General features: G+C 50.3%; 2 protein-coding genes and 1 long non-coding RNA gene across 6 annotated transcripts in view; 2 read left to right on the forward strand and 1 right to left on the reverse strand.

The window, feature by feature from the left end:
- Window positions 1–1689: 1689 nt before the first annotated feature.
- LOC307223389 (uncharacterized protein) lies at window positions 1690–5432 on the forward strand (the record flags this gene model as incomplete). The annotated part of the gene is made up of 2 exons (XM_079989354.1): window positions 1690–2260; window positions 3228–5432. The coding sequence occupies exon 2, from the start codon at window positions 3621–3623 to the stop codon at window positions 5430–5432; it is 1812 nt and encodes a 603-aa protein (XP_079845480.1). The 5' UTR covers window positions 1690–2260; window positions 3228–3620.
- Window positions 5433–6414: 982 nt separating this feature from the next.
- On the forward strand, window positions 6415–7936 carry LOC307221392. Its single transcript, XR_013841360.1, has 2 exons — window positions 6415–7065; window positions 7101–7936. It is a non-coding gene; the product is annotated as an uncharacterized lncRNA (long non-coding RNA).
- The window catches only part of LOC307221172 (transmembrane protein 87A-like), a 34327-nt gene continuing 29550 nt past the window's right edge, over window positions 7287–12063 (reverse strand). For 3 of the 4 annotated variants that reach the window (XM_079985519.1, XM_079985517.1, XM_079985516.1), the window contains exons 17-20: window positions 11508–11569; window positions 10421–10473; window positions 9444–9474; window positions 7287–8350 (exon numbers count right to left, since the gene is read on the reverse strand). In XM_079985519.1, coding sequence (XP_079841645.1) covers window positions 8309–8350; window positions 9444–9474; window positions 10421–10473; window positions 11508–11569 — 188 coding nt within the window. In that variant the 3' untranslated portion in view covers window positions 7287–8308. The remainder of the gene's footprint in view (window positions 8351–9443; window positions 9475–10420; window positions 10474–11507; window positions 11570–12063) is intronic. The other variant, XM_079985518.1, reaches the window with a different exon arrangement.

Genomic DNA, 12063 nt, shown 5'->3' on the forward strand with positions numbered 1-12063 from the left:
CGTGGGGCCCGCCCGCGTGTCACGCGGAACGTGTGAAGGGCGCCTTCCCGTGCGCGCCCTCCAGACGTTGCGACGGGTGGTGGGCGTCCGAGGCTGCTCCTCCGCGCGGCCGGGAGCGCAAGGCGCGCTTGGGACCCGTGGCTCCCCCCGGTACGTGCGGAGGGGAGAGGGAGGGGCTGGTGGGAAGGAGAAGAAAGCGGAGCTGGCTGCGCCCGTCTCTGTTCCCGCCGCTGCAAGGCTGGCACGGATGCTCTGGGTACCAGCTGGGCATCAGTCAGGTAAAGGGGGTGCCGTGCGATCCCTGGGGGTGGGAGGGGGGTGTAGATCTTGCTGGGGAGTGGGGAGATGAAGGTCACCGCTGAAGGAGAGGGTCCCCATCCTGCAGCAGCAGGAGCAGGCAGGGCCAGGATGCTACGAGCGTTTTTGCGCACATCTTGTGCGCGCACGGACCCAGGCTGCAAAGTCCTTGGGAAGCAAGGACTTACATGGCATGGTTGGGGGCGGAGGAGTCAAGCGGGGGGGGGGGAACCGCTTACTCGTGGCCCCACCCCGCCTTACAACCTCCAGAGGACGGGAGCTGCTCGGGGGTCGCTGCCTTCTGTCTCCCCACCGCCGCGCTCCCTGCGCCCTCTTCCTCCCCAGGATTAAAGGACTGGGCGAGGAGGGGGGGGGAGGTTGCAAACCGAGGTGCCAGATTCCCACAGCCCTCCCAGCACATATCCAGCCCCCCATTCTCAGGAACTGCCTTAGGCAGTCTTGGGCACTCTGGGGCTGATGGGACTTGTAGTTCAAAACAGCTGGCCGTCTCCAGGTTGGTGAATCTGTTTTTAGTCTATTGCAGGAATCTTTCCGGCAAACATGGGGCTTGGATCCTGAGATGAAGAGTCCCATAGTTTACCGACTGAGCTACCCTAGAGGATTTTTGAAAGTCGCAGGAAAAATATTCTTACTATTTATAATATTGTTTTGAGGTTTTTTGTGTTTTATAATCAAGAGCTGTATACATTTTATGAAGCAAAAAAATTTTTGTTTTTGATTCGTCAGTCGAGCATGAGAATCTTAATCGTGGATTCAAATCCCATGTTGGGCAAAAGATTCCTGTCTTGTATGGGGTTGGACTAGATGACCACAGAGGTCCCTTCCAACTCTACAATTCTATAATAATAATTATAATAATAATAATTTATTATTTATACCCCACCCATCTGGCTGGGCCTCCCCAGCCACTCTGGGCGGCTTCCATAGAAACCAAAAATACAGTAAAATCACACGTTAAAAACTTCCCTGAACAGGGCTGCCTTCAGATGTCTTCTGAATGTCAGGTAGTTGTTCTTTTCTTTGACATCTGGTGGGAGGGCGTTCCACAGGGTGGGCGCCACTACCGAGAAGGCCCTCTGCCTGGTTCCCTGTAGCTTTGCTTCTCGCAGGGAGGGAACCGCCAGAAGGCCCTCGGCGCTGGACCTCAGCGTCCGGGCAGAATAATGGAGGTGGAGACGCTCCTTCAGGTATACTGGACCGAGGCTGTTTAGGGCTTTAAAGGTCAGCACCAATCACTTTTATGATTTTATTAAATAAATAGGGCTGAGGAAAGGTATACCAGGAGCAATTTGCCTGCTTGGTGTTGTTGGAAGTCACATTTTGGGGGCTTTTTTGAGCTCAAAACCTTATATATAATTGTGGAGTTGGAAGGGACCCTGAGGGTCATCCAGTCCAACCCTTTGCAATGCAGCAATATGCAGTTGCCCCATACCGGGATCGAACCTGCAACTTTGGCGTTCTCAGCACCACGCTCTAACCAACTGAGCTATGCATGCATCTTGTCTTGCAACAAAATATACCCGGAGGCAGCTTGCGTTTGCAAAGTGGTGAGGCAGAGATGACTCTCTGCACATGCTCAGAAAGTGTGCTTGCTAGTTTCCAAGGGCTCGAATCAGGCTATCCTTGCTCCCTAATCCTTCAAGAATGAGCACAAATGCAAGGTCTCTTCCCCGCTCCCTCCCTCCCTCCCTCGCTCAATCTCTTGCTGAGCTCAGCCTTCCTCAATATGAGCAGAGCCATAAGGGTCGCTGAGCAATGTTCTCCGGCTCGCTAGGAAAACAGCTGGGATTCTGGAGAGATGTTTTTGCAGAACGTTTCACGGCCACAAGTTCTGTGCCAGTGGAGGGAGCCGGCAAAAGGCCAGAAATAGACGCAGCTCCCGGCTTTGCAGAAGGAAAACTACGTCCAGCGATCAAGGCAAAACAAAATGTACGCAGGGGGAGTTTGGCCTGTTCATCTCAAGCAGCAACACCAGGATTCCTAGGAATGGGGTGGTTTCTGAAGAGAGGTGGAGGGGCACCTGGGCGTAAGAAATCAAGTGGCTTCAAAGACTGGTCTCATGAACTGGTTGGATGCAGAGGAATGGTGGGAAGAACTGGCTGGGTAAGGGTAGGAGGTCCAGAGCCGGGGTGGTGGTGGTGGGACAATGATGAGCGATCAGAGGGAGCTGACTGGGAGGAGGCAGTGGTGTTGGGAGCTGGAGAGGCAACAGGGCTTGGTGAGCAGGAGGAGGCTGTGGCAGAGAGCAGTCTAGACTCAGGCTGGAGAGGAGAGGGGGCCAAGAGGCAGAGATGGGTCGGGCTGATGAAGAGTCACAATGGATCTCCCCCTGCTGCTGCAACAAGCTCCCCTCCCAGCTGGTCTCCCAGGACCAGAAGAGGCACAAAAAGAGGTAGAGGAGAGGTTGGCTGCACCCAGGCACAGTCTCTGATTGCTTGGGGAAAGCCCTGGAGAGGAGGGAACTTAGATGGCTGTGGGGAGACAGGGCAACTGATCCATGGGGCAAGACCTGCGGGGGATGAGTTGCTGCACTCATTAGGCCTGACACTTCTTTGCAGATCGCGCTTTTGCTAATAGTTAACGCCAACTTGCACAGTGTGGTTTACTGCTGGCTCATTCGTGATCACTGGAGGAGGAGCCTAGCATAGATGGTGAGCATCATCTGTGCATGCAGCATGTTCAACATCTCCAGGCAGGAGTAGAAATGGGCTTTTTCTGAAGATTCCAGGGATTGAAGCGAGAGCCTTCCAAAGTCTGTTTCTCTGCCCAAAAAGGGGGCTTTGTGGGGAATCCTCAGTGGGCTCGCCACTCAGGGTATGTGCAGCCGTCCCCCTGGCTGTATAAATTTCCTAATTATTTGTTCAGTGGACATGTTTATTTTGTGTCGTTCTGCAGGAAGCCTGGCAAAGGAACGCCCCCTTCGTGCTTCCAAGCCTTTTCTGCATCCACATGAGAAGCAGCAGAGCCTGTGGACACACTGCAGATGGTAATAAAAAATTTGGCAGGCAGGGAAATACCTGATGGAGGAACGCTGTCCCCCGCCTGTCTTGTCCCCCTCCCACCGCCCCAAAAAAAACCTATTGGCAGCTGTTATTTGAAGAAGAAATATGTGAGTTTCGATACCTGCTCCAGCCTGGATTAAAAGCCATGAAGTTTTGAAGGAGGCTGACCACAGATGGAGGCAAGTGAGCCGAGAAATGCTGAGGGCTAGAATCACCACCAGCATCAATTTTTATTTTTTTTTAAGCCATCCCGGGAGCAAGGGACAAAAATAAACCGGAGCTCCAGGCAAGGAACAAAACATGCAGACCTCCTCCGAGAGGATAACAGAGGCTCACCTTTCATTATCTTATGATATCAACAAACTCCCTTCGCTGGGAGGGGAAGCGTCAAGAAAGAGCCTGATTTCAAGACCTTCTCCTGGGGCTGGGGGGTCCGTGAGCAAATCTGAGGCAGGAGAACCGTATCCCTCTGGAAGGGCTTTCTTCAAGGGGAGGTGCCCCTTCTGGCTGAAGAGGAAAGGGGCCGCCAATCCGCCTCAGATGGCCCCCAAGAGCCGCCTCTGCATGGAGGCCACTCACGAGAGCCCCATCCAGGCCGTCCGGAAGCCGGCCACGCGGGAAGACGCCCGAGGGCCGGACTCCGACGAGGAATCCGTGCGAGGGAAAAGCGGCACCTCTCTCCTCAGGAAACTCCTGTGCCTGAAGAAGACGCCTACCAGTCCACCGGCATCAGCGGCCCAGAGGGCGAGAGTCCGGTGCGGGCCTGTGGCCGCCCTCAGCAGAACCGCTGACCCACAAGGGGAGTCTCCTCTGAGGTGGACGCCCAGAGCCAAGGCCCCGAGTCTGGCAGAGCCGAGCTCCATCGCGGAGACGGCGGCGGCCGATCCGGTGGACAGGTTTGTTGGCTGGTGGGTGATGAAGCCGTGGAGAGCTTTCAGGGCCATGCTGAGATCCAGAGCCAAGAAAAGGTCGGTTCTCCCAGAGAGCAAGAGAAGTCCCAAGGCAGTGGAAGAACAGGATATTCGTCTCCCCATGGAGCCAGAAACCTCGCCCATCGCCAGGGTGGACGGATCCCCCCGTTTTTCACCCACGGAGGACAAAACTCTTGCATCCGATGTGGGTGAAACTCAAGAGGAGGATGAAGGCGAGCACCTGAGCTCCAGGTGTGGGCTGGAGATCCATGGGCAGGCAGAGGACGATATTTCAGATCCCGCGACTGAACGGGAAGTGGACGAGCTCTGCACTTTCTTGAGCGAGGGAAGGCGGCTTCGGGAAGAGAGTCGAGGCCTCAGGGGCGTTTTCGAGTGGAGAGGAACTTGCCACCTTCCTGGGGGGGAGGGAGTAGAGGCGGAAGACGTCGCAGACCAGGCCCCTGAGCTGGGAGACTACGGGTACTGGGCCGAGGTGTCGGACGGAGAGGAACAGGCTCTCGCCGATCTCGCCGAAAACCCAGGTGGGCAGGGCATGCTGATGGCGACGAGAGATCTGGGCTGGCTGAACAGCGAGTTGCTGGCAAGCCCGGTGGTTGGGATGGGTGGGCTGCAGGAAAAGCGGGGAAGGGAGGTTTCCGCCGCAAGCCATCCCGAAAGCCAAGCAACTGAAGGAGAGAACGGGCGTGCCAGCAAAGAGACCCAACACATCCGCCAGGAAGTGCTGCATCTTAGCAGCTGCTCGGTTCCTCCGCCAGCCTCGCCACCTGGCAGAAGCCATGCCCTGGAACCAGACCCTTATGACGCTCCCAGGGCCTACATCACGGAGGAAGAAAGGGCGCCATCTCCTGGTTTCCCACAGACCCTGCTGACCCCCCTGGAGCCACCTCCCTCCCTTCCACCCAGTGGCCTTCAGGAGGGGCCACCCCCGTCAAGGCCCTGCCAGGCTCTCACCGAGGATGGAGGATGGGAAGTTTGCCAAAGGAGAGGGAGCTCCGGGCGGAAGCTGCCATCGCCCACAGAGGAACGTGAGGCAGAGCTGGGAGAAGAGGACGACAAGCAGCGGCTCTACCAGGCTGCGGTGGAGATCGTGAGCGCCGCCATCGATGCCGCAGCAGAGCAGCTGGCAAAGGCGGCCGAGCGGAAGCAAGGGGAGCAGGGGTCCAGCAGAGAAGTTCCTTGAGGTCCCCATTCCTGGCAAGAGCAGAGAATTTTGAAAGCAAGCTTCGCCAATCTGGTGCCCTCCAGATATTTTTGAATCCAGCCTCCAGCCATGCTCTCATGCACCTCAGCTCTCCTGCCCGGCACTGGTGGGAGTTGAAGTCCAAGGCATTGGGGGGGCACCAGGTTGACAGAGCATGCTTTCAAGGCTTGGTTCAGGGGCCAGGCCTGCGCCTCCATTCCCCTACTGCCTTCACCAGCTTCCCCACTTAATCCCTTAGTAATTTAAGGCATCCCCCATTTTTATTTTTTAAAAGACCTTTATTCCGGAGCCTGTGGGCAAGAGGAACAGGAGCGGAGGACTGGTGAGGTTTGACATGTCAAAAATACAATTAAACCTGTTCCAATGAAGTTTCCGTCTGCTCGTTTGTACCTTGCCCTCTTGCAGGGCTGGTTTTAGGAACATAGGAGGTTTCTACTGAGTCAGACCATTGGTCCCTCCAGCTCAACGCAGACTGCACTGGTTGGCAGCAGCTCTCCAGGGTTTCAGGGGGGGGGGCCTACGTGGAGATGAAAAGGGGATTGGACCTGCATGCAAAGCAGATGCTCTAACCATTGAGCAACAGTTGCCCTCAACCAGAACTGGGTATACAGTGGTGCCCCGCAAGACGAACGCCTTGCAAGACGGAAAACCCGCTAGACGAAAGGGTTTTCCGTTTTGGAGGCGCTTTGCAAAACGAATTTCCCTATGGGCTTGCTTCGCAAGACGAAAATTTCTTGCGAGTTCCTGCGGGGGTTTTCCCCTTTTTCCCCCCTTTTCCTAAGCCGCTGATAAGCCGCTTATCAGCTGATCCGCTAAAAGCCGCTAAACCGCTAATAGCGCTAATCCGCTAAGCTGTTAATGGGCTTGCTTCGCAAGACGAAAAAACCGCTATACGAAGAGCCTCACGGAACAGATTAATTTCGTCTTGCAAGGCACCACTGTATGTTGTGACTCATTTTTGGGGGGGGGGGTAGTCCAGAAAGTGGTACTGGACTCTCTGTTGAGCCCAGGGTCGCCTGTCCTCTCGCCTGAGACTTTTCAAATTTAGAGGCGCTTTGTGACAAAACCCTGGTGCCTTCTGCACTCAAAGCAGCTTCTGTCCCGGTGAACCTTTGCCCCTTCTCTCCAACCCGCGGGGGAACGCAGCAAACACACACACACACACACACACACACACTCTAGGGGGTGAACTTTTTGTTCCTCTCTTTTTTTTAATAGGGCTGCATAAAAACACACACAGCTTTCCCTCTCCAAAGATGTATGTACAATTTCAAAAATAAATAAAAGGGTTTATTTGAGAAGAAATCCGAGGTTCCCTCCCCGCGTATCCTCGAAAGCATCACATCAGAAAGTCCGGCTGAAGTTTTGGGAACTTGAAAAAAGCTGTTCAGAAGAGCAAGCTTCCCAATGGGAGAAGTCTGTACACCGCTCCGGGTGGAATTCTATATTTTATTTTTAGAAAATGCATCTTTTGAATGCGGAAACAAGGCAGGAAGCAACATATATATATATCTCAAGTGGTCCAGGAAGGATCTCCCAGGGAAGCCTTCTGCAGCCAGGTTGAGGGGAGGGAGAAGGCTGGCCTGGGAATAAAGGGGGGGGGAGGACGGGGGTGGCTGTGATCCTTCTTACGATCCAACATCGAAGGGTGCTTGCTGCCTGCTATTGCCCAAAGGACACTTAAAAGTCCTTTTGAGGCTGCCGTTGTTGAGACAAGAACCAGGCTGTGGTCTCAAGCAAGCTGGGCTCTCTGCGCTCCCCATATGGCTTCCCCTTCACCCCCAGTTTCCCTTATGCCCCCCCAAAAATAAACCAATCGGGGGCTTTTCCCCCCATACAGTTTCCTGCGGCTCAACACAGCTAGCTGCTGCGGGAAACTTGATTCCAGAGTTCCAATGAAACTGCCCACCCTGTAGATCTGCCTGCCCTATAGATCTGCCCCAATGCTTTCCTTGGCCATAAAAGTCAGCCTTTCCAACCTGCTACCCCTTTTCGTTGCAGAGTCGGGCATGCCCCTTGCCTGCGTCTCCTCCGCAAAAAACCAGCCGCTGTCCCCCTAAAGCAGGCACCCCCAACCTTCGGCCCTCCAGGTGTTTTGGACTACAATTCCCATCATCCCTGATCACTGGTCCCGTTAACTAGGGATCATGTGAGTTGTAGTCCCAAACATCTGGAGGGCCAAGTTTGGGGGTGCCTGTCCTAAGGATTGCTCCAAAAAGAGAGGACTGCCTGTTTTATGGCTCCCCTTAGAGCGCTTCCATGCGGTCAGAGAAGCAGCTTCGAAGCTGCGCAAGCTTTGGGTTCGCCACCCTCCCTACCCCAGAACTTTGCACCCCGTTCCCACAAGCGACTCGGGTCCCAAGCCAACGTCAATAGACCCAACTGTACAAGTACCCCGAGGCCAATGGCAAAGGACACAAAATGGCGCTACAAAGAGTCCCCCTCGAGTTTCCTCATCCGAGAAGGCCTGCTTCAAAACAGGGTTCGGGAAAGAAGTCGACAAGAAAGCAACGCCGGTCCGACTGTCCCGCAATCCCCCTCCTCTCCAGTGGGGGGCGCTGGCGATCTCGGCTGCACGCCTGCCCCGCAACTGGTGGGGTCAGGCGTAAGGTCCTCGCCTGGCCAAAAAACAAACCAACCCCAAAAAGCCTCGGAGCTCCATAGTTAGAGAAACACCAAAAAGTAATAAAATAATATTTTGACCATATACAAATATATATATATATGTATATATATTATATATGTGCATGTGTAAAAAGGAAAAAAGGGAAAAGGACGACCATTGGCGACTCTTCGTCCGTTCCAAAATCCACCAGGAAAAGAGTGCAGCTGAGCGGCTCGGCCAGATCCAGACTTCATTCCATTTTGGACATTTCAAATTTCGTGGTCACTATTTCCTGTTTTTTGAGGGGGGGTGGAGAGAGGGAGGACAAGGGAAAACCCACTTTTTACAAAAGCTTTAATACAGTATGTTTCAGATAAGAACAGGAGCTCCTTTGCAGTTCTATCACGATGGTTGTAAAAAGTTCTAACTGCTGTGACTTCACAGAAGCTCGGCCAATGGTTCTCACAGGTGGGCCTGACAAATTATTCGCTATAGGGAGGGATTGGGAAAACCATGTAACTTGAATTTTGTGGGCGTATTTGTTCATTAAAACCAGCCGTTGCCCAGGAGCAAATTAGTGGAACAGTCTGGGAGATGGTAGGTGGGAAAAAGGGAATTGACGCATAGGCCTTACGTTGTTTTATGATTAAGTAGATAAAGGGTATTCAGTGGACATACCGTATTTTTCGCCCTATAAGACACACTTTTTTCCTCCTAAAAAGTAAGGGGAAATGTCTGTGCGTCTTATGGAGCGAATGTGTGGTCCCTAGAGCCGAATTGGCCAGGGGTGAAAAGCAAAACACACTTTTTTTTTTTTTTAGAAAGAGGGAAGGGGGTTTGAAACGAAGCTTTTGCCAACCGGGGAGAGAGATAAAGGACGCTAGTGATAAAGGAGGCTGCCTGGGAGGGGGGAGGTAAAAGCCCATGGATCCTCAGGAGTTTTGCATTGGGTCACCCCAAATTCACCATCAGATCACATAGCATGTCTGTGGCCACAACATGCACCCAAAAAATCATGCAGCCACTGTTTTGTGGGGATGCAATGGTGCAAAAACGTGGTTACAAAGCACGGATCCACATGGATCCTCAGGATTTTTGCACTGGGCTAGCCCAAACTCACCGTCAAATCACCTGTCTGTGGCCACAGCATGCACCACAAAAATCATACACCCACTGTTTCGTTCAGAATATTTTTTTTCTTGTTTTACTCCTCTAAAAACTAGGTGCATCTTATGGAGCGAAAAATACGGTAGTTTATCTAGTTCTGGGTTGCAGTCTCAATGGCCGGGCCAGGAATGCCGACACAGTGTGCCTATCGCATGAAACATAGCAAGGGCCCCACTCCATCAGGCCAAAACGCACAAATAAAACTGAACTTGGCTTACCTCATCAGAATCTAACAAAGGAGGGAGCACGCTGGAAGAGGGAAAAGGAAGATTATTAATGTGAATTTTTGTAATATTGCTAGACAGGGGCTGCAGGTGTCAGCTGATAAAATCAGAGCAAATAAAACGGAGGTCTTTCACTGGAGAGTCAAACTCGGGAGCGGATTAGATCAGCTTGGGCCTGTCTAGAATCACAGAGGTGTAGAGCTGGAAGGGAACCCCAAGGGATATCTAGTCTAACCCCCGGCCATGCAGGAATCACTGAGGAGGAATAAGTCACAAATGGCCACCCAGCTGCTGTCTAATGAGGCTTCTGAGTTGCTGTGGCAAAAAAGGGACTAATACATTTTAATAACAATAATTGTGAACACCCCCTTTACTGCAGAATCCTCAAAATAATGATGATGATGATGATAATAATAATAATAATAATAATAATAATAATCATCATAATAGATTGTGAATAATAATAATAATAATAATAATAATAGATTGTGAATGCCCCCTTTACTGCAGAATCCCCATAATAATAATAATAATAATAATAGATTGTGAATAATAATAATAATAATAATAATAATAATAATATTGTGAATGCCCCCTTTACTGCAGAATCCCCATAATAATAATAATAATAATAATAATAATAATAATAACAATAATAATAAATGTCCCCTTTACTGCAGAATCCCCCAAATAATAATAATAATAATAATAATAATAATAATAATAATAAATGTCCCCTTTACTGCAGAATCCTAATAATAATAATAATAATAATAATAATAGTAGTAGTAATAATTGTGAATGCCCCCTTTACTGCAGAATCCTCAAAGTGCTGTCTTTACAGAACGTTTGCACAAAATGCATTTCCAAACCACTGACTTGCTTATTTGATTAAATGCTACACAGCTGAACAATAAATCAGTTGACGGCCCACAAACAAGCATTTGAGGGGTTGGAAGCCAACAACTTACACGTCAGCCATGGAAGACGGGATGTTTTCTTCAACCCATTTCAAGTCTTCATCCTGAGAAAGGGGAACGAAGCAAGGCTTCAGAACCGGAAAACGCAGAGAAAGCCAGCAGAGAGCGAGATGCCATCCCAAAAAGATGGCGAAGGACGGCAAATCGGTGTGTTTTTATTTGTAAGAAATAAAATGGTACCCTGGTACTCAAACGCCTTGGTTCTCAAACACTGAAAACCAGGAAGTAAGTGTTCTGGTTTCCAACGTTTTTTTTGGAAGCCGAACATCCGATGTGCCTGTCGGCTATTGTTTCTGGGGCGCCTGCGGCAATCTGAAGCTGCGCCTTGGTTTCCAAACATTTCAGAAGTCAAACGGACTTCCGGAACGGATTAAGTTCAAGAACCAAGGTACCCCTGTATTTGGTGCTTTTGGTTTTGCTATTTATTTTGCATTTTTGTTTTTGAGGCTTTTTCGCTTAATTTGTTTTTGTGACTGGAACCCAGTTCAGCTACTGATTGACTGATTGTGTGACTGTGGAAATGGATAAAAGCCCCCCATCCAAACAATAACTATCATCAGAGCAAGTAAGAAAAAAAATTAATTTTAATTTTCATCATCAACAATATTGTCTTATTTATTTCATAATACAGTACATTGATTCTTGCTTTCATTTTATGGATCAATGGTCTTGTTAGAGAGTAGCATTCATGTTACATTGCTGTTTTAGGGGTTGTTTTTAAAAGTCTGGAACGGATTAATCCGTTTTGCATGACTTTCTATGGTAAAGCGTGCCTTGGTTTTGGAACGCTTTGGTTTTGGAACGGATTTCTGGAACGGATTGTTTGAGAACCAAGGTACCACTGTATAAGATTACTGGGTACTTTGCTACAACCAGAAGAGGCAGCCAGCTGCCTTATGATCCAGAACTGACAAAAGAGTAAGGAAAAGGAGGAGGCGAGGCCAAACCATGGTTTAGGGTGAACTGGGGTTTCATGGTCCCGGCTAACCATGGTTTGGCTGAGTGCGACTTGCAAACCAGGCCACCGGGAGAGGTGCCTGGACTGCAGCTTGCGGAGGACAGGGTGCAGGATCCTTACCACTCTGCTGCCCTTGAGGATCCCATTGGCTTCAGGCTTTGAACTTCGCATCTTCATCCCTTCTGAAAACAGGGAGGGGGCGAGAAGGACACCTCTTACAAACGCGGAACGGGGATTATGGGGGCACTTAGAACAGGGCCTGATCCGCAGAGCCAAGTGGGGAAAGGCAAACTGCTCCCAAGTAATTCTGGCTTTACATACCGATAGTATTTTATGCAATTTCAACAAAATCTTTTTTATTTTATTTTATTTTAATGTATTTTTAATAAAAATTTTCTTGATTTACAAAAGTATGTGTAATGTCTCTCTCTCGTATTTTTACCATGTAACATTTTTACACATCAGTTTAATTACAACAAATTACGAACCTTATGCCTGCGAGTCTAGCCTTGCGACTTGAGATATGCACCACGCCTGTTCGTTTTACGGGAAATACGTTTGCTTATTTCTTTTTTGGGCTACGCTTGGTTAAGCAATACATTTTGATTTGATGAGATTCATGCAAATTTGCATCACTTGAGAAGGCTGTGTGTTTTCGGTTTTTCCCACAGGGAAC

This window comes from Podarcis cretensis (genome assembly GCF_951804945.1).
Source record: "Podarcis cretensis genome assembly, chromosome: 8".
NCBI lineage: Eukaryota > Metazoa > Chordata > Lepidosauria > Squamata > Lacertidae > Podarcis > Podarcis cretensis.